Below are 22,471 nucleotides of genomic sequence, written 5' to 3'. Positions count from 1 at the left end.
AGGCAGGCGTGGGTCCCATTTACTGGACAAACACGGAGTCTAACGGTGAGCAGGCACGAGGAAAAGCTCCATCCCCAAACAATCCCTTTATGTTGGAAACCTTCATCTTTCACACCTCTCTGTCTCAGACTCCCCCTCCCTTTCTATAAGAAAACAAGAAGAGGGAAGAAAGAAACCTGCTACCATTTCAGGCTTTGGATTAACAACTCAAGGCTCAACGTTTAAAGAACACACAGCCAGAGAAATATAGTTTTATCTAGAACTGGTGAAAGATCAGGATTCTACCACATCATTCAGGACGCATTGTTTAGTGGCAATGGACTCTTTGGGATCTGACTGAAGCCTCTACTGACGCTCTCGCAGGACAGAGGCAGCTACAAGCCCGGCTTGAAACGCCCCGCGGTTCCCCGGTGACCCCGGTTTGTCTCTACGCGAGGGGGAAGCGCCGGTCGTGCAGCAGCAAACGGGGGGACCAGGCCGGGACCCCAGCGGCATGCGGAATTGCTTTCCTAAGCTTTTCATCAATTCTATTAACACTTCAAGCATCTCCAAGCGTGCTCAGCCCCACTAAGAGTTTCCCTTTGTCTTTATATGCTATGTGACATCAAGCTTACTAAAATCTAGTTCACCAGGTCAGGAAATGAGCAAACTGGAGATGCAGCACAGGGTGCAGGACGGGCAGCTCGAAGGGCGGTGCTGGGAGGACAGTCCACAGCAGCACCGCCCGCCCCGCGCTTCTCACGCTGTTGTTATGAACAAACATTTCAGCTTTGGAATTTCAACACAACAATAAAACCCAAATATAGTTCATTTGAAATTTGGCCCTTCCACTTTATGTACAGTAAACGACCCATTTTTCAGCTGTTTACCACTCTCAGGCCATGGTTTGTAAAATGAGAATGATGCACTTTTGCCCAGTAATTACTTTACGCACCAGTGAGACAAAGCCTTGTTTGTCTCCAAATTGTCATTCAGTGTCGTTTCAAGTGTAATAACCCTCTTGCAGTTATTTCACCGTACAGAAAACTGGGAAACTTCTCAAAGGCAAACAGCGTATTCTACAAAAACTATTTATTCAAAAAAACTCAAACCAACAAGCAAAAGCTGGTACCTGATTTCACTTACTTACTCTGCTTAAAAATTGTCTCTATTCTATGGCAGCTTCAAGGCACCCACTTCTCCAATGTGTCCTATGAAAACTTGACCTCCCACCACTCAAACCCAATACGTAATTTGGATTCTCCCTAATTTAGTAACTGGTGAAACACAGAGAATTACGAGCTTCAAGTGAATGCAGCTGATGTGGGTGAAAGGGAATCTCAACCAAATCGCTTCCTAAAAGCAAGTAATTCTGTTTAACAGCAAGCTGATCGCTCCGATGAAAGCATTTCTCATTTTGAAGCCCAAAGCCAAACATTTACTATTGATTTTTAATACACAAGGTAGATGAAACGATGGCTGCAGGGGGTGCAACGGCTGTGGACTCCTGCGCACAAGCAGCTCAGCGGCTCTGGATTGTGTCACCGGCTGCCGAATGAACAGGGGCAGGTTCGCTGGAACCGCGTTAAGGCACAGATTGAAAGTTCAGCAGAGTGGCGCTGATTTGCTTCAAGCCTCATTTCAGTCGCTTCGTCGGCAAAGAAAATGAGCTATTTGGTTAAACCGCTTGCTTAAATTTTTATGAATGATCTAAACTATCTGAATAAGTATTATTAAAAGACAGATCCGTGCTGACGAACAAAGGCATGACAAGAACTCATGTCTGGAGGCTGAGGCTGGGAAAATTCAGCACAGACAAGAGGAAACTATGTTAAAAGAGAAGATAATGGATCAGAGGACAAGGTTATCCAAGGGCAGGGGATTCTCCACAACCTGCGGGTTTGGAAGCCGCTGGCAGGGCCGGGACCCCGCGCGGCCTGGCCGGAGGATCTGCCACCGCTGTTTCATAAGCCACGTTACAGAAAGGTCAGCGGACTGTGGTGCTGAGCCCAGAGACCTTTAGAGCATCGCTGCAGCCAGCACACCCCACTGCTGCTGCGCCCGGGGCTGGGAGGCCAGTCATTACCAGCCCGAGCTCCCACTGCTAAATGTGATTGGAAACCAGTCACATTTGAATGTTTTTGCACTTTAAGAAGACTAATCTCTTCAAGTTCCCTGCAAGCCCCTGCTCCCAATTTCTAACAGCATTACAGTTAAGAACTGTATTCACAGGGGTCGAGGCACCAGCAGCCTCGCCACGGGCCAACTCTGCCACCGAGAACTCCGCACAGCACAACCGGCACTGCCAGCCCACGTTCTGCTTTCTACATTGTTATCCACGTTTTCTCCCCTATGTGCGTGTTTGTGTTGTCTCTTTACTCTTGTGAATAATTATCCTCATTACGGTTCCAGCAGCGGCAGCTGTGGTCTGTCTGCAGCAGGATCCGTCGCCCAGGGCCCCGGTGCTGCAGCATCACCCCCAAACACAACGAGCCCCCGACACACGGGGAGGTTTGGGTTTTCCTCCTTTCCTCTCCTCCCCGTCCCTTTACCATCACTGATTTTCAGGGCAGCGACCTCAAGTTTGAAAGCCGGTCTCCAACTCCATGCACGGACCAGTGAGCAGCTGAGAACAGGACAAGCAGCATTTAAGTTTGATGTTCAAAATGTTCTTGCTGCTCAAGCAGTTATTCAAGGTACCAGCAGAGAAAAACCTCCTGAAGGGGCACAGGCAGAACTTGTACCGAGCACGCTCTGCTGCTGACTTGGTGGAAGCTGGAGCACTGACTCAGACCAGCACGGAAACCCCACCTTGAATTTAACATTGAGATTATTTTAGGGGGTGAGGGAAATGGAGATGAAGAAGGAATTTTACGCAATTTTCTGCAACATTAAAATTGCGACTCTTCTCAGGAAAAAAATGTACCTAAGAGGCAAAGGTGCTTAAGCTCTGCTTGGACTCAGGGAATAGCTCTAGATCGCATTTTTCCTGTGTCAAAACAAAAGCTACTGTCACCTCAGCAGAACGCGAAGGAGAACCTGCTGCCTGGAGATTTATGGGCTTCGCTATATTAATTTCTCAGCCTGCTGTCTGCAGCTGCTCCGCGCTCCAGGGAGGCACCTCCAGTGCGAACCCACCCTCCTCAGCAACACAAACCCACAGCCTCAATCTTAAACCAGGTCCAGGCCACAGCCTTTGTTTTTGCTGCTGGAGGCTGAACGGAGAGGTCTGGAGAGAGCTGATTAACGGGCTTCTAGCAGGTTTCAATGCACTCTGTAGCCACTTTACGCCATGCAGATGCAGCAACGACAGCATGCGGCACAGGGATGATCAGAGCAGGTTTAAGCAGATAAGAAAGGGTTAGACAAAGGAGTGAGAACCTCTTCCAGCTCCGTTCACACCTCTTATTGTTATATGTGGCTTAACTAACTGAAGAGACCATTTAAAACAGACTTTGTATTTCTTCCCCCTATTTTGCAGCTGCCAGCAATTCCACCCCCTTTCTTAAGTTTGATCATTAAAGTATCATGACCAAACTTTGCTCCTGAACATTAGAAAAGTTTTAGACTAGTGGAACAGTGCTTTGAAAGAGCGTTTTACAGAGCTGGCTCTTACCAATACCAACTTCGCTACTCCCTGCCAGTAAAGCAGCCACATGTAGGCAGCATCTCCACTTTCCAATGGTTTTCAATGCTCTCATAATAATGAAAAACGTGAGTTTAGACTTAGAACTGAGCTTGTGCTGCGTTCTCCCAGCAGCAGGCGCTGCCGGAGCACAACCCAGGCTGGGCTCTGCCCACTACGGAGCACCATCATTAATAAGCAAATGTATTTCCCTGAGCTCTGAGAAGTTTGTAAAAATATTTGGTTTTCCCACCTTTCCCCACGTACAAAGGTTTTAATAAGCTTTAACAAACATACAAGCAAACAAAGCCTTAATTAAGGAAAAAAACCAAACCAAACCAAACCACAACAAACTAAATTCCTGAGCTGAAGGCTTCTAAGCACCTTGGCCGATCCCCAACCATCCAGGTAATGATGGAACAACGTACGATGGAGACAAACACAGCGCTGGCGCCGGAGCTCCCGTCTGCACGGAGCAGAACCGGGTTCCTGCGCTTAGTGCTGGGGAGTCAGCAACGGGATTTCTAATTCGCTCCTGGGTTTGACGGTTAAAGCCGCGCGCGGGGCTGGCGCCGGGCACGGCAGAACGAGCTCCCCGCGCCGGGCGCCGCGCAGCGGGAACACGGGGCGCTCCTCGGCGGGACAAAGGCTCTGTTGTCTTTTTGGGGGTTAACTTTTGCCGTAAGCACATCTTGCACAGAGCCGTTGGTCTGCGGGTTCTTCAGGCACGGGTCGCACGCTCAGAGCGATGGGGGTTTGATTTGTTTATTAAACTGGCATTGGTACTGGTTATTTGGTGCGTCCAAAGCAAGATATTAAAACTGCGAGCTAAGAGAGCAGCAACACAGCATGTCCGTTGTAAACCATTTATTATTGTTTTCTACCTCGGTTACTTACAGGAAAAAGGTCATAAAAAAAAAAGAAAAAAAGAAAAGCACAGATGGACTATTTACAAAAAATGAGAAAATTCACAATAGCTGAAATGTTTGCAAATCATGCACACTAAGACAGGTTCACAACAGCAAAGCAATTCATAGCAAAAAAACCCAAACAAAATCATAAGAAGCCATACAGATTAAAAAAGCCATTGCCTGCAGAAAAGGAAAAAGAAAACCAACCAATCATTACATCGAGCATCTTCACTGAAATGAACAGCACAGCCATGGATTGTAGAGCCTTGACACCGACATTTTAAACAGGTGGATTAACAAACATTAAAATGCATTACAGTTCTACTGCGAGCATGCAGTTCACTTCTCACAAACTTATCAAACGGGTACAAACACTTGTAAGAAAAACCAGAATTTAAATATGAGGTGTGTTTGCTACCCAAAAGTCCAGAATCTGGTCTCGTTAAGAGGAAAGCCAATGATGGAGGATTCACCACTCGGGTGTGCAGCTCTGCTGCCGTTCGGGTGGAGATTAAGAGCGTGACGCAGCTTAAGCCAGCGGGGAAGCTCGGCCCTCCTGCCAAAACTCCAGTCATTTGCCCTGATTTGCAGGGTGCAGAAGCAAAGCAGCTGCGGGGGGTGTGGATGCGGGGGGTGTGGAGTGTGGATGTGGAGTGTGGATGTGGAGTGTGGATGTGGAGTGTGGATGTGGGGGGTGTGGATGTGGAGTGTGGATGTGGAGTGTGGATGTGGAGTGTGGATGTGGGGGGTGTGGATGTGGGGGGTGTGGATGTGGCGTGTGTGGATGTGGGGGGTGTGGATGCGGGGGGTTGTGGATGTGGGGTGTGTGGATGCGGGGGCTGTGGATGCCGGGGGTTGTGGATGTGGGGTGTGCGGATGTGGGGTGTAGATGTGGGGGGTGCGGCCGGTGCCGCGGCAGGACCGGCCGAGCCCTTCACTCGCTGCCACCGCCAGGAGCCACTGACACCAACCCCGCGGGACAGGGTGAGACCGTTTACCCCCCGGTAAACACGCACGCAGGGCACCGGCTCCGTAATTAACCCTGCGCTGCTAACGACCCCCGTGACACAGCCTCGCCCGCTCCACGCGGGTCGGGATCGGTGCCACTGCGGAACACCACGGTATTAAAAGCAGTGACGTGTCTCTCCGGGGCTGCTTGTACGACCTGATCATCGCTTTTGTTTCCTTGCCCAAGTTATTTCTAAGAAGTTTGTGAGAAGCCATGCCTTCAGAACGCCCCGGCCCCCTCCTGCCGAGTTACATTCCAAGTGGGCATTAAAACTCATGACAAAGCAGAGAAAAAAAACAAACAAAAAAGAAACAAAAGCCAACTCAAAGCAGTGAGGATATGGAGCCTTTAAAAATCAAAATGAAATTAAAAGTCCAGTCAATCAAACCAGCCAGTAAGAGCAGCAATTTTCAGTGGACATTGATATTAAGCACGGACCACCCAGGCTTTTCTGTCTTTCTCTCTCATTAGCACTGTAGTAAACCCCGATTAATTTGTTATGCATCTTTAAGAACTAGTTGATAAAAATTATGTCTTGTGAAATCGGCAAATAGTCTGCAAAGTGAAATAAGAACAGAAATTAATAGATTAAACTGAAAAGATAAGTCCCAGAAATTAAAAAATAAAAATGAAAATGCAAAGACACAGAAAGGGAGCGATTGCAATAAAAAAGAGAGACTATGCACTGAGTTACGAAGGCCTAGAGGAAAACAACAACGGGATGGGAGGAGATAGAGCAGTTGCCAAAGCGGCTGCGTGTGTCTCTGCAGCAAAACGCACGGCCAGGTCTGTCCCTAACGAACCGCGGGACGCAGCGCGATATCGAGATGCATCATATTGGTTTGCACATTAATCCCCGCTCGTGGCTGTGGCAGCACCGGCACCGCTGCCCCACTCTTGTGTTGTTCTTTTGGAACCACGGCGCTGGGCGCTTGGGCACGGCCGCTCACCAAACAGCACATCTCTCGTCCCTCCGCGCCGGGTCTGCACCTCCGGCTGCTCCGCGCTCCCAGCCGCAGCCGCCCCGGCCCCACAGGCGCCTGCGGGGGAGCCGAGCCAGGCGGAGGGCAGGCTGGGGCTCCGAGGAGGAGCAGAACGACGCGCCAGGACCACGGTTTTGGCATTTGGCCCATGGTGCTAAAGGCTGGTCGGTCGCCGTGCTGACTCAGTCCTGTCCCCGGTGCCACAGGAGGAGGCAGCGCTGGGACGCGGCCCTGAGAGCGGGGACAGCCCGGCTGGCAGCGGGGACAGCGCTTGACACACCCCTGCGAGGGCACATCCCGTCCTCAAACCCCGACCTGCTCCCCGCACGCTGAGCTGCGCTCCCGCCGCACAGGCTCTGTCCCCAGCGCTCCGGCAAGGGGACACCCCGCGGTCAGCCCCCCGCTCCAACAGGCCCGAGTACCCAGACGTCTCAGAAAAACCACCTAACGGCTCCATGAACGGTTCAAATTGCTGTTAAGGAATGAATTCTCCGAGTGGGAGAGGAGCCGGTGCCGGGCAGAGCTTTAGGGACATCCCAGCCAGGCGCTGGGGGCTCTGAGCAGCCCCCTCGCTGAGATGCACCCGCTTTGGAGTGGTGACAATCTACTCTGGTTTTCTGCTACATACGTCATCTCTGCAAGAGACTGAAAACAACCAGCAAATACCTGGAAGGCCTGTTCCGAAAAAACAGGCCCTTAATAAAAACATATATAACGAGGGTAGAGTCAAACCTCTGCTGTCAGCTGGCAGACACCTTCATTTTAGACATGTTTATAATTAAAGTCATCTAAGCTCTGCCAATTTTCATCATTTATCAAAGGCGTCTCTCATTTAGCTGTCTTTATACCAATCAGCTGGGACAGGGAATCGGGAGGATCCGCGAGAAAAGCGTGAGACAGCGCGCAGACAGGGTCTGAAGCCTCATCCCCACGTTCGGACCGCTGCCCGCGGGAGCCGCCGTGCCGAGGACACGCTTCTCCGGCAGCTCCCAATAATCCGCACGCTCCCAGTGCTGCGTTTCACCCTAATGAACGACCCAGTGCCGAACACGAGGCTGCACCTCTGCCCCGACGTGCCGCAGGGAGCGCCGAGCGTCCCTCCACAGCCTCACCCGCACCGAGGGACTGTCCCCATCGGGCGTTTGGTTTTCACCCCTTTCCCCATTTGTCCCTCTGTCCTGAGCCCCCCGAGGAGCGGCGGTGGGGCTGCTCCGCCTGACCCCGCCAAACAGGAACAAACACCCGGCGCTGCGGGGTGTCCAGCCACTGGGAACCCAACCGCAGCCAAGCCGAACCATCGACCCACGGGCAGAAAGCGCCGCTGCCAAACTGGACCATTGCCACATGGGCAGAAAGCGACACCACCAAACCGAACCATCGACAGATGGGCAGAAAGCGCCGCCACCAAACCGAACCGTCGCCACACGGGCAGAAAGCACCGCAGCCAAACCGAACCATCGCCACACGGGCAGAAAGCGCTGCTGCCAAACCAAACCATCGCCACATGGGCAGAAAGCGCCGCCGCCAAACCGAACCATCGCCACACGGGCAGAAAGCGCTGCTGTGCAGGACGGCAGCGAGAGCGGCAGAACACGGGACGGGCGCACTTCTCACCCCAAGACTGCGCTGGTACAGAATACCCACTTACCGCCCATCGTACGGGAACGTGCGCGTGTCTGTGTGTGTGTCTGTGTGCATCTCTATCAAATACACGTGACAGGAAAAACCCATCAACGGGAGGGTAACGGCTCAGAAATGATCTGTCGTGCTATGTTTTAATTTAAGAAGTTTGTTTTCAAATAACCAGTACCAATTTACACGCTAGTAAAAATGTATTTAAAATATGTCTACAGAAAGATCTATTTTAAAATAGTAAAAAAGGCAATAGTTGTTGTGTGAGATGCTCCCTGCAGACTTGCCTGTCTCAGCTTGCAGCTATGGATATTAGAAAAGGAACAAAAAAAAGGAGGAAAGAGGGGAAAGAAATAAATCTGCAATTGAAAAGTACATACCTGGGAACTGATAGCTGTAACTTGGGGCAAATCCAGGATATCCTCGGCCATACGTTGCAACAAAATTTGGGTAACCTTGGTCACAGAAACATGAAAGAGAGAGAGAGAAAGAGAAGGTGGAACATTAATAAAGGCTTTTTGTTTTTAAATACAATGCAAAATGACAGGGAGGATGGGTGAGACTTGATTTTTACAGAAGTATTAAAAAAGAAGATTCATTCTGCTCATGCAAAGTGCGGGAAGGTTCCGTTATCATCGAGCAGAAAGCTCCGGAGCGGGCGGCGCTGGTTCCGGCGGGCAGGGACCTGTCACACCGTGATTAACATGCACCGGGGCGTCCGCGGCCCAAGGACTGTGCACACTTGTTAGCTGGAAGAGTAAATGCCAAATGCTGAGGCTAAACACATAACACGGGTTTGCTCTGACATTTGGAGAGCTTACAATGAATGTACTTTGCTGCAGAGCTATTGACAGTTGGAGATTAAGGTAGTAGTAATTCTTTATCCCAGGAGTGTGAAGGACAACAGTTAACACATCAAAGAGTTGAGGCAGCAACAGAAAGGAGCCAGAGAGGCAAAGAGCTTTGAATTTTTCCAGAAAGTAAAACTCAGCTATGAGAAGCTTGATTCTGACCCTCGGCATTTCCCTGCTCAGTCTTCCTGAGCACAGGAGCCACCCTGGTCGGTGTCACCAGGCCCCTGCGCACCCAGAGCCACCACGCGGGTGCTCCCGCTGCCACCACGTCACCGCAAACCTCGCTGGACCCCGAGAGGAGCTGCAGCGGCCGAACGGTTCTTCTGGGGGCCTCCTACATCTGCTTTTGTTTATTCCTCAATACACTCGCACATTGTACAGCTATTTTTCTGCTGCTGCAAGTCCCTCCACTTCTGATTAGATTTATATATACGTATAATGTACTATTAACCATAATCTAAAACCGGAAGATCAAAATGCTCGGCTGAATGTTGATGACGGGATTAAGCGGCCCCGCGGTGCCCGGACAGGACGCTGCGGCTTCCAGCACCGTGTACACATCACTTAGCCCCTGCCTATTATTTCAGAGCTCAACAGCTGGATTCCCTTAGAAATTAATCACTTCTGTTGTTAAATCAGATCTTTCAGAGTTAAGCTTAACAAATCTTTTTTCTTTTCTTTTTTTTTTTCCCAAAAAACACTAATACTGGAAACTGGATTGTTTGCTGAGTAACATCGTTAACACCAGTAACACCATTAACACCAGCAACACCAGCACAAACTCCACCATGAAAAACCACTGCGTGGTGTCCAACCACAGCCCCTCGCCAAGTGGAGAAAAGTGAGTTTAATTCCAGTTCGAAGGACTCGGCAGCAGATCCGTCAGCTGGCGGCTCCGGAGGGGACGATGTGCCGGGCAGCGCCGGCGCTTTGCCGCGGGCGCAAACCGGCCGTGCCTGACGGCACCGGCGCAGCTGCCCGGGGCCCTCACCCGCGTCGCCAGCGCTCAGCGCTCCCCAGGTCAGGCAGATGAAATCATAAATTTATAATACAACATTACTTCAATTTTCCTCTTCATTTGCTGCTGCAGCGCCCAGCTCTGCTCTAACGAGTCGCAGCCTGATCCACGCCGGGGAAATTGCCTGGCTGAATATCAATAGCGCATTAACACCGTGCCCATGTGGATGCTTCATCAGGCTGAATTATGGCCACGCTGACCTACCCACTGTCTCCTTTAGGTGCCATCCTCATCCTGCATCGGGAACTGAGCGGTTTATTTGCGTCAGCAGTCCTGGGGCATGATCAGTCTCTCTCGTTATCCCTTGTTGCTGGACCAAAAATCCAAGTTTTGCCTGGATTGCTTCCTCTGAAGCGAGACCCTCCTGTGCATGGCAGCAGAACTCAAACCAACAACCAAACTGCTTCCACACCACCGCGTCCAGCCAGGACCTCTGCTTTCAAAATTAATTCAAAAGTTCTGGTAAACGCAAGAACGTTCTTGTGTGCGGGTGCTGCTCAGAGCAAGGAGCGGCAGGTCCTCTGCAGGGACAGGCAGGTCCTTCCGCCCGAGCACAGCCCCGCGCTGCAACTGAAACACTCGGGGTCTCCCTCCAAAGAAACGTGCTGCGACCTTCACATGAGCCCCAGTGGCACGAGGGAGCGCACACCAAACACCAGCCCCGCAGACACTGGGGGTGTCACGTAGGAGGGAGCAGCTACGGAGAAATGCGTCTGCTGGAGAAGTCTGTCCCCTGATCCAGGGGAATAAAGAGCGGAGCTGAAGCTGTCGGGAGCTAACGAAGGGCTCCCCTTCCCAACCTGCCCCAGAGGCAGCTGCTGCTCTATTAAACGGAGTCTGACGGAAAAAGGAATGACTTTCTTTGAAGGGCACAAGCTTCTTTTCTGCATGAGTTCAGCCTACCTGGGTGGAAGGTGTGCGGTAAGGCAGAGCCCAGCTTTGCCGTGAGCGGTGGCCTAAGAAACCTGCAGAAATCGGGGGTTCGCACCTGACACCCCTTTGGCAGGCTGGGCCGTGAGCTGGATGGGCCGAGCGCTCCTGCCTCGGGAGGGGGCTGTGAGTTAAAAAGAGCCCAATTTTAATATTAAACACCACCAAGTCTAAGATGCCCATCGCTAGAAGAGATGAGTGCTAGGGACCCCGGTTCAGACCCAGCAGCACGGCCGTCACCTCCGGGACCACCCAACAGCAGCTGTGACACCTCAGACGCAGAGAGCTGCTTCAGATGGAGGGCAGACAGAGACACCTCCCATTAATGTTGCTCCTCAGTTGCTTTCTTCTTTTCTCTTTTTCCCAAGTTTTCAGGTACAGACCTGGCGCGCAACAAGCAGCGGGGCAATGCAGCAGCGCCCACACGCCCTTGGGTGACCGGGCTCCTGCTTTGGCAGCAGGACGGGGTGACAGAGATGAGGCTCCTGGGTGCATGGCAAGCTTCTCGGCCACTGAACCGCTGCTGCCTGGCTGTGGATGGGACGTTGTGTGCTGGGGGGACATGGTGCCGGATCCGAGCACCGCTGGGGCGGGAGCAGCTCGTGTCCGCTGCGCTGCCGGGGAGGGAGGTCACTGGAACTGAGACCGCTCCAGCCTGCTCGTTATGCAGAGCGGCTAATTAATATCCCCGATCTCCCCCGAGACCGTGTGTGTCCCGTCAGCAGAGCGAGCCCCAGACAGCCCAGATGCAGCCCTGGCAAAAGGCTCAGCCTGCCCGCAGCTCCGAGTCCAGAAATCCTTTCAGAAGAACACTTTAATTTTGTTCCAATCAGCCAAATCATCACAGAAGCGGCTGCCTGTGCCCCTTTAGACCCCGGCTGCTGCGGGCTCCTTGGGGAGGTTGTGATTAATGAAAAAGACCAACTTCCTTAATAGCTTTGGAGGGAGTCGCTCTCCGCTCTTTCCTTTGGGTTGTCTGATGCATTTGTTCCTGCGATCCCTCCTCTGCCCGTGAGCAGCATCTGGAGAAGGTGACCTTGAGCAAGGGCTTCTGGAAACAGGTATGAAAATCCTTCCAGAGCAGCCCCGATCACTCTGTTCCAGCCCAGCCAGGCTCCCGAAAGGAGGACCAGGGCCAGGCTGACATGGGTCCCCCGGGACCTCAGCACAACGCTTGGCTACTGCAGACGCTGCCTCTGGCGGTACGTTAATTGGTGCGCCTCCTTGTTTGATGGGTTAATTACACCCCTGTCCCACCGCCGCGCAGCTGCCGGGGCTCGGGAAGGAGATTGGGGCTCCCCGCTGAGCCGCTGCCCACCGGCCCCTGGAAGCCAGCTCTACCAGGAGCCTTTGAAACGGGGTTTACAATGGCCGCCCCGCCGGCCCGGCGCTCGGGTGCTGCAATCTCCTTGTTTAGCACTTAATTATTTAACACGGTGCCACTGTAGAGAGGAGGAACTGGGAAGATGAAAAACCAGCTAGAGCAGATAATGAAGCATCTGGCCTTCAACATCAATCAATCATTAATTCCGAGCAAGTCACCCCAATTTGAAATCTAATAAGAGGACGTTGCGCGAGCAGCTGGAGCAGAGCTGGTCGGGGTGACCCGACTGCCGCGGCAGGACGGGGATTTGCCAACAGATCCGCTCGCCAAGGGCTCGTTCATGACTTCATGTGGCTCAAAACCGCCGTTCTCCAGAGAGGCAGCCCCGGGGGGAATGGCTCACGTCGCACCCCAGGGCTGAATTTTCCCTTCGGTCTCTGGGGAGGGTCCTGGCTCCGTTTCCCCCTTGCAAGGAGCAGGGTCGGGGCAGTGCTGCCCGACGGACGGTGCTGCCGCCCCACGGACGGTGCTGCCGCCCGGCTCTGCTCCAGCAGCCCGACCCTCAGCACCACGGGTGGACGAGAAAGAGAAATGGCAGAAATAAAGTACGTGTGCTCAAGCACACTGGGAACATACAGGTAACGAAATCATGGACTGACTAGAAGAAGATAAATATTTTAAGCATGAAATGTAATTTCCAAATACTATAGGGCAGGGTGGTGGTGGAGCGTGGGGACAGAAAAATAGATGATCAGCTGAAATAACCGAATTACGCATCCCAGAAATGGATCGCTCCAGCCACACGAACAGAAGTACTATTAATTCAGAGATAAAGCAAACATGGCAGGACCGTTTTCCCTATCAAATCAAGCGGTGCCTCAAGTCAGACATCTCAGCCTGAGCCTGAGCCCCAGTCCTGGGGCCGCGGGTCCCCAGCCGCTCAGCCGAGCTCAGCACAACCAGCACCAGCTTTCAAGGCTGGTTTTTGTGCTCAGTTTCTGGGACCATGTAAATCCAGGGCAGGAAACTCAAAGCATCCTGGAGAGGCCGCGTACCAAGGACATTGCCCGGGAAGGGCCCATTTCTGTTGCCCTCCGGTTCTCGCACGCTTTAGGGACAGAGCAGGTGACAACTGAGGGGAAGTCCAGTGATGCAAAGGGAGCAGAACGTTGAAAATGCTTGAGGTTTTACAAAAAGACATTGGCAATGGATTAGCAGCGTTTTGGCTTAGTCAATCTGAGGACAGAGCGTTAAGAGGTTGTCACATTATATAGAAAGAAGAACTATCTAGGCAGAAACAAATGAGAACCAATTATAACTAAATGGACCCCGTGCACAAATAGAATTTTGCCATTTAATATCATTTATCCCATTTAATTAGTATTTTCTGGACACAATACTCTGGACTAAAATACCGTTCCATCTCCTTGAAACTCGTAATTATTGTTGTGACCTGCACTGTCCGCATCTCCCTGCCTCCTCCATCCCGCGTGCCATTTCAGGACTGGCAAGATTTTCAATTATCTGTGCTGAACTGTCAAAGATACCTTTAAAAGAAGGGGAATAATGTGTGACTCAATTCCTCTAAAAAAGGGGAGAGATCATTTTTAGTCAGAATGAACACCCTGCATCTTTCATCATTCTATTTTTGTGAGTAAAACAGGCTATTTAAAACACCCATTTAAATGCAAATTGTTATATTCCAGGAAGCAGGGTGGGGGGAGTTGATAATTTACCACCGACGGGGTTATTTTCCCCGCTCCCCCCGCTGAGATTCCCGAGCGTCGGGTGCGGGATGGTCGGGAACGGGGCCGCGGGGGCTCCGGCACTTACCCAACATGCCCATCCCCAGCATGAAGGCGTCCATGGTGTACGGCAGCCCGCGCGCCCGGCCCCTCGTCCCTGGTGGAAACATCACTTCTTTAGGTTGTGCTTTCTTACATTCTACCTATTGAGCAGAAACACGTACAAATGAGATGCAAATGAATTCCATGTAAATGTCAAACGCAGAACCGATCTACTTACGGGGGGAGCTTTATTTTTAGCACCTGCCTCCCCGCACCGCCTCCCCCTCAGAGGTGAACTTTAAGAATAGCGTAAATGGATTTAAAAGAGCAAACGTGGATGTCTCTTTAAACACACAGAGCAAACCCCTCTGGAAAGATGACACAAGTGCTGATTTAAGAAGCTGCCGTGCTCCTAAGGAACCGCGTGCTGCCTGCTCAGTGGCACGGGCGGCGCGGGATGAATGGAGGGAGGTCTCCGGCACAGCTCGATCACAATCGATAACAGAAAATGACTCTCGGTGATCATTACAAAAAGCTTCTTTCTAAATAGGAATAAAGAATCGATATTTCTACCCAGCAGAAAATTTCTGCAAACCCTATTAATAAACAATCTGCATTCTTTCACTTCCAGTTCGTCCTTTGGAAGTTGTTTAACGCCACGTGAACCACGTGGTGAGTCCCCACCGGCACCGTGCGAGGTGACAGCCCAGCCCGGCCCGGCAGGACACCCGGGACCCCCGGCTGCCGCTTCTCAGCCTCTATTGGGGTGAGAAAAGGGAGAAATAAAGCACTTCTCTATGTTTTGCAGCTCCAGCACTGCCGACTCGCCCCCAGCAGAGTGTCCCCACGCTCCCCGCAGCACCGGCCGCCGGGAAGCTGGTTTGGAGCCATTCCAACCCATTTCTACAGTTTTCCAGCCCAGTCCATGCTCTGAGCACGAGGAAAAGCTGCAGCCCTGCCGGGGCTGCCCAGCTCTGCTCTGCGCGCCGGGATCGCTGCTCCGAGCGGAGGTCGGGGCTGAACCCAGAGCTCCTCGTCCTCCGTGCAGCACAGGGGGTGAGCACCCCCGGCAACCGGGGCGCTGCGGGGACACAGCTGCACCTCAGTGCCAGCAGCCCCATCAGTGACCACCTCTTCACCGTATTATGAAAACCGGCCTCCTGTTCCTAAGCAACCCCATCAGTGAAAATTCCAGCTTTATACAATTTTCATTTAGGTAACAGAAAGGTTAACTGACTGTAATGGGAGTATTTTAAACAAACCCACCTCCTCCTCCCCTTCCCACTGCAAACCTCCGCATTTACTTTGCTTGCTTGCAACGCTTCCCAAAGCCGCCACTGTCCAAACACGCACTTCTTGTGAACAGGCTGCCCAGCCCAGCCAAGTTTGGGGCAAAATCCTTCTGGAGTTCAACTTTTGCTACTTTTCTGCCAAGAAGCGCTGGGGTCCCGGCGGGAGGCAGCCGAGATGGGTACAGAGGGACCGGGGAAACGGGGAAAACGGGCAACAAACACCCTCTGAAACCATCCTTGGCTTCTTTTTAATCAGAGGGGCATTTAACAGGAGTACGCCAACCTGATTTCTCCAGCCAAACGGCCCGGGTGGACACCACAATGTGGCATTTCATTTCGCAGCCGCGTTTTTTGGGTCCATCACCACCCCAAATGTCACGGCAGCATCGGCTACAGCTCGCGGCCGCTTGTGCTGCCAACAGTCGGGATGATAAAAACAATCTAGCCTGGCTCAATGGACAATTAACAGGAAAATGAAGTTTGGATTAGCACCGTTAGAAACAATAACCCAGTAATTAGCTTTTGCAACCACAAACCAGCCTACCGCTGCTCTCTGAAAGATGAGCGTAATTTATGATTTTCACAGCGCACGAGGATATAAAGGGAATGGCAGTGAGCTGCAAAGAACTTTTAACTGGGATTTAAAGGGAAGAAAAACTCACCAGTAGGGAAGCAAAATAATTCCCGAGCCTTTGTAAACAAATATACCCCATAGTGAGGGCAAAAATATTCCCCGCTATCCAGCAGAGACTCTGTCCCCCGGGAGGGGTGACAGGGGGGACACGGGCCCTGCAGCCCAGCCTCGGGTGCATTGCTGCGTCCCCATTCCACAACGTCAGGGCTCCAAGTGCTTTGCAGAAGCTGCTCACACACCATCCCATCGGCAAACGGGGAAAGCGCAGCAAGAGGAGGCGCAGAGCCTTGTTAGCGCATGGGCCGTGCGCTCGGACGCTGCCTCTTCAGCAACAGAGGAGCAAACGGGGGAAAAGGGGCCAGGCTGCTTTTCTGCAAGAGGCCGGCCCTGTCCCCCCCTGCGGAACCGGACGGAGACGCCAAAACCACCCACAGCCACGGCTACCGCGGGGAACCCCTGGGGACGGCAAAGGGGACTGCGATGGGGCTTCTCCAGCATCCGGATTGATGAGCCCGAGCTCAGCTCCACCACATCACCCCACGTCGTACATACATCTGGACTTTGCACAAACGTTCGGTTCAGCATTTCTGTACATCTTAATAATTTCCAGATTGTTTCCACCTCCCCTGTATGAGTGATGTGCTTCACTTTGAGCAGCCTAACAAATACCCGTTTAACTCTAAAAAAAAAAAAGAAAGAAAAAACCAGGGAAACTAAAATTTGCTATTTTTGTTTAGTCTAGTTTGGAGAACAAACGTTACACTGCGGTGCTCCTGGGTCAAGGCGAGCAGGCAAAGGCACGAGAACCCAGGACGGCTGCGATGGGGACTGAAAAGCCTCTTAGAGGCGTCCAACACGGCGGGCTGTCAGCTCCGGCACCGGCACGTCCCAAAAGCCCAGAGCGAGCGGCTCAACGGGGAAACCGGGGCTGGCTTGAGGGAAGCAGAACGCGCACACATTGGCAATGCACAAAAAGCCATTTTACCGCCCAAACACAAGGCAACGTTGTCCTGCCAGCAACGTGCGATTCACTCAGTTACCTTGGGGACGTCGTGTCGCTCAGGGCACGGCAGCCAAAACTGCCGCTCCCCTAACAGAGAAATCTGTATTCGCCCTGTGCTGCTGCAAGGGCTGCAGCAGGCAACAGCAAAAGGGTTGTAAGCACCCTCAGAAACCCCCTTAGACCACTGACAGAGGTGGGGTGGGGACGGTGGCACCAGAAGCTGCTGCCACCAGTGAGACACCAACCGGGGAGGCAGGAGGATGGAGCAGTTTGGGCTTTCCAGGGACGGAGGTGCCTTAAACCACAAGGTATTGGGATGAACACCCAAATGCCCACGGTGTGTGATACGCGCTTCCCAAACGTCACCGCGCAGCGAAGGCTGCCAGTTCACGGAACAGCCTGGAACGTGCTGATGTGTTACACAAATCCACAACAAAAACCCCACCAAACGAGAGAGGAACAGCCACAGGTGCTGCACTGTATCAAAGCCCATTTTAAAGCTGCCCAACGCTTCTGTCGGCTGCTCCGCAGCCCCAGCCCAGCTCCCGGGTGCAAAGTGCCCGGGCAGGCCGGGCTCATGGCACCGGCACCACCGCGCTGGGCTGGGGACGGCTACCACAGCGGGACCGAAAGGGAAATAAATCACTGCATCGCACTCTTCTCCAGCTCCTTTTGCACTTCCTCAGAAAAACAGGTTTCTCTTTGCAAAGCAGCCTGCTCCTGTCAAAGGAACAATATTCTGGAGGCTGCTTGTTTGGGTTTTATTTGTTCCCCCCGCGATGTTTGGAAAGCATCTCCGGCCTCCCACGTAAATTCCAAGTTTCATGTATTAAATACCTCACTGGCATTTTCTTTTTGCTTTCGCGCTGCTTGTTTAATATTACATTTGACATTCTAAGCTTTACGGATGGCAACAGAAGCAGAATGGGTGGGCTAAAAATAACCTGCCGGGGAGACAGGAGGCTGGAAATAGGCTGGGGAGCAGCCGCAGCCCCGCTACCCTCCGCCCGCCCCGCGCCTGGGGAAACGGCAGCATTCGGGGGATGAGAAAGAACGAGCGCAGGGTGAGTTGGTGCCCACGGAGCCACAGATGTGCCAGCTGAGCAGCCCCAGGATGGGGACAGGGATGGGGACAGGGACCGGGTGTCCCTGTGTCCCTGTCCCAGCTCACCGAGCAGCTGCAAACCCATGCCCTTGAGCCGGGGCTGTGAGAACCCGTCCCCTTCGCGAATCACGGCTGGATCAGACATGTTAAAGATGAAGCAGGCCAGGTCAGACTCATAGGGCGCTGCGGAAGGTACGTGTGTGCCTGACCGTGACCCCGGCCGGCTGGGTGTCACCAACGGCCACCTGCACCCCTGGCTGCAACACACGCCAGCAGAGCTCTCCTGCCCTGCATGGGTTGGCAATTAATCTGCAGCCACATCAGCAATCTGATGAGTCAGTCCCAAGACAGGACCATGGCTCATCTCCTCCTTCGTGGGCTGCTTTTAAAATTAGTGCTGTAGAAGCAGCGATGAGAAGACTCAAAGCACTGTGGCACCCGGATTGTGCACCAAGCTGGCACAGACAGCTGGGAAGAATATATTTTAATTATCTGTGACAACAACACACCAACAGCCTACACCGTTTCTTTGGTTTTGTGATGTTTCTTGTGTTTTCGCCCTTTACCCCCTCCATGTTCCCTGCGCTCCTGTCCCCATCCTGTGCAGCCTGTTGTCTGTGCAGAAACCCTCCCACCACCTCCCCGCTCCTCCCAGGGCTGCGCCAACAGCCGTGTCCAGGTTTTCACGGCGCAGGAGGACAGACCCGGCTATGAAACGTCAAATACCGTGCCAGGACAGCCCAGCACCCGGCTGCTCCTTCCAGCCAACAACCAGCCCCTCCGCAGGGCCGTGCTGGGCAGCACCGGTCTGCTCCAGGCCTAGGCTGAGCCTTGCTCCAGAGAAAAACCCGTTGCAGGAAACAACTAAAGCTCCGGAGCACCCGTGACACACGCCCTCCCGCGACGAAGCAGAAGGAAAATCCTGCAGCTCTTCCCACTGACACATCTTACCTACATTTACATTCCGAGCGTTTCTGATCTGTCACTGGGTCTGTTGGCTGGATGCTGGGGTGGGGCGGTTGGGGTGAGTTCTTTTTGTTTTAAGGCAGATTCATCAGCATTTAGCAACTGTACCGAGTGGAAGGAGCCTCCCCCAGCACCCACGCGTGTCTCCCGGGGCATCGCTGGTGGGCGATACGGGGCCAGGGCAGAGAACAGCCCCACGGAGACGGGGCGAGGGCTCCCCGGCCACCCCCCTTCGCCAGCGGGACCCTCGCTTTTATTTCAGCTGCATATTGCAGTGAGGAACAATATGAAGAATATTATTTCAGTGCCCTGGGAAAAATTAGCAAGTCAAATATTGAATCAGGCCTCCAGCATATGCCAAGGAGATTGCTTTGATCTTATCCACACTAAAAGCTCTATTATTGAATTTAAAGTCTGTGAACACATATCAGACCAATATACAATGCATATCTGAATACACATTTGAGAAGCAAAGGATGTTTTGACAAAGGGAAAAAGAATATTTTAGCCGAATATATCAAAGTTACTGCATCAATTGAAATACAAATGCCCTTTTTCATCTGGCTCGGTGGCTTTACTGACAGGGCAGCCCGGGAGCCGTCACGGGCAGAGCGCGCGGGCCGACCCGGCTGCCGGGCACATCGCGGTTCGACCACAAACCCACTTACCATCTTATTATTGATTTCGTGGAAATGAATTTCACAGACTTTTTCCACCACGTCTTCATTTTCAAAAGTTACGAAGCCAAATCCTGTTTAGTAAAGAAACAGAGAGGGGAGAGGGGAAGGAAAATGTTAGTTAAGTTAAAAAGATCTCATTTTAGTAAAGCATCACTTGGCCACTGGGACTTTGGAAAACTTTAACAAAAACACGCACACGTAAATACAGCTGCTGTCTATGGAGCTGCTGCTGAACCTCGGACAGACTAAGGGAGGGAAGCAGCATTGTCTTGGGGAAAATTAATATGGTTCTGTTCCAGCTCTTCCATAGGATTTAATGGAGAATTAAAACCTCCTTATGGATTTTTTGATCCATCCCGCAGCATTTAATGGATAGTTACAGCTCAGTTACACGATGGCTCAGAAGCCACAATAAGGCTGTATTTCCTTTTACACCTTATAGGTTTTTAAGAGCAATTTCTACAAAACCCAATTATATTTCTATGGAACCATATTGATTTTATCTCTTGTATAATTCCACAGGACCTCTCCATTAGGGCTGACTCAGTACACAACGACCCCCCCGAAAAACAAAAAATCCGAGAAGACAGAAGATGATGCAAAAAGCCACCATTGCTTCCCCAAACCCGCAGCAGCACTTGGCGCTTCCACTCGCTTTCAGCAACTCCGACCGTCCCGCGGACACGGCCGCGCTCCGGAGGTGCTTTATTTGTCCCTTTCTTCCTGAATTGCTTCCTCTAACACCTCATCAGGACATCCTGAGGCCCCAAGAAGCCAGGACGCTTCGGGCCTCTGCTCCGGTGGCTCCGCTCTGCTCCGCGCTGGATCCGGGCTGCTTTCGGGGTTCTGAACCCGCAGCCACATGGTGGGTTTGCTCTGCGGGGCCGCACTGATGACCCCGCAGCCCCGGCCCCGCACGGCCGCAGCCATGACCCCGCCAGCCCCGGCCCCGCGTGGCCCCGCCAGCCTCGGCCCCGCACGGCCGCAGCCATGGCCCCGCCAGCCCCGGCCCCGCACGGCCACAGCCATGGCACCGCCAGCCCCGGCCCCGCACGGCCGCAGCCATGACCCCGCCAGCCCCGGCCCCGCGTGGCCCCGCCAGCCCCGGCCCCGCACGGCCACAGCCATGGCACCGCCAGCCCCGGCCCCGCACGGCCACAGCCCCGCACGGCCACAGCCATGGCCCTGCCAGCCCCGGCCCCGCATGGCCCCGCCAGCCCCGGCCCCGCACGGCCGCAGCCATGGCCCTGCCAGCCCCGGCCCCGCACAGCCACAGCCCCACACGGCCACAGCCCCGCTCCCTTCTCATAAACATATATACATCAAGCTAACAAACGAAAACCCAATCTCATGTCTGTCTGTCCCGCGCTGCCCGTCCCATCCCGGCTGTTGGGGAACACGGGAGCGAAGCCCCAGCTCATCCCCACTTTGCTAATGACAAAGGTAGTTTTCTTGCGGTGAAAACCACCAGAAATGGTTTCTAGATCTCTGCCAATGCACAACACACCATCCGACAGCACATCACGCTATTTTACTTTGCACTTCAAGCATGTAACAGCTTGAAGTATTTTACTTAACTCCAGTCTTTCATTTGCCTTCTAAATTACTCCATTTAAATCTACCTTAAACAGACCTGTAGTTAAAACTCGGATTTTTGTGGTTAACTGGCTGAACACGCTATCCCCGGCATCCCGGAGCTCTGCCCGGCGCAGCCAGGCCAGCGCGGGTCTACAAGTCATTAATTGTTTGAGCACCAGCCACGTCTTCATCAGCAGCAGCTCATTAGCGAGGGCTGCAGAGGAGGATTCTCCGGATGTCTCTGCAGCTCTGCCAGCCCCCCCGGATGGGGAGGGAGGGCCGTGCAGATCAGCCGAATACACCGTGAGAAAGCCACCGCAGTCCTCGCACCTCGGGACACAGGTTTCCCATTCTCATCCCGCTCCTGCTTAACCGCAGCTTTATCAAGAAATGTTTTGTCTGATTAAGTCAGCTAGCCACCCAGCCTTCTGTGTTTACAGATTTTATAACAAGAGTAAAATAACAAATCCACAGGTGTCAACGCTCGCCTGCAGGTTTTTAAAAGCTCTGGGGTTTTTAAAAGCGCACAGGCCCGTCTCGCTGGCCCAGCAACAACCACCAGAGGTGATGGGTCCGTAAGGAAAACCAGCAGCAGGTTCCATTCGTGCCCCCCGGAGCGCGGCCGGGCAGGGGGCTCCATCCACCGCCACGCAGGGCGCTCAGCCCCGCCACGCACTCACCGTGTTTTACCTTTGCCATTACCCACGTCTGTAACTGACTGGGAAGACTCACCGTATTCTACCTTTGCCGTTACCCACGTCTTTAAATGACTGGAAACACTCACCGTGTTTTACCCTTGCCATTACCCACGTCTGTAACTGACTGGGAAGCAACCAGGGGATTTTAATCTGCGCACCCCCGGGGGCTTAAAATCCATAGGATGCTATTCAAGAGATGCCATCGCTGCTCAAATGAACAACTCCCAAGAGATCATACACCCCAGAATTAAAATCTTCATAAAAGTGACCAGTAATGGGTCCTTTTTTGGTTTCACTTCCTGAATATCAGATTCTAACTTTTAATAATTGCACACACAGACAAATATTATTGCATGCATGCCTTATTAGTTAGCATAATGAACACAAGCTCATTTTTAAATTACCAAAACTCTTAGAAACCTTCCTGGACTAAAAAGACAATTATTTCTTCTGAGTGGTACGA

The 22,471-nt window shown here is 52.6% G+C and overlaps 1 protein-coding gene across 29 annotated transcripts in view; it reads right to left on the bottom strand.

Moving 5' to 3' along the window:
* MSI2 (musashi RNA binding protein 2) overlaps positions 1-22,471 on the bottom strand; it is a 192,326-nt gene that overhangs the window by 28,029 nt on the left and 141,826 nt on the right. For 28 of the 29 annotated variants that reach the window (XR_010467322.1, XR_010467316.1, XR_010467317.1 and 25 more), the window contains 3 exons: positions 19,721-19,803; positions 14,099-14,213; positions 8,520-8,594 (listed from right to left, as the gene is read on the bottom strand). Coding sequence is in view for 21 of the 29 variants with exons in the window: in XM_065036674.1 (XP_064892746.1) it covers positions 8,520-8,594; positions 14,099-14,213; positions 19,721-19,803 (273 nt within the window). In the remaining 8 variants the exon portion in view is untranslated. Of the gene's footprint in view, positions 1-4,456; positions 6,080-8,519; positions 8,595-14,098; positions 14,214-19,720; positions 19,804-22,471 lie in introns of those variants that run through there. The other variant, XM_065036688.1, reaches the window with a different exon arrangement.

Source organism: Columba livia, chromosome 20, assembly GCF_036013475.1.
Source record: "Columba livia isolate bColLiv1 breed racing homer chromosome 20, bColLiv1.pat.W.v2, whole genome shotgun sequence".
Lineage (NCBI taxonomy): Eukaryota > Metazoa > Chordata > Aves > Columbiformes > Columbidae > Columba > Columba livia.
This window is presented reverse-complemented; position numbering and strand designations above follow the sequence as displayed.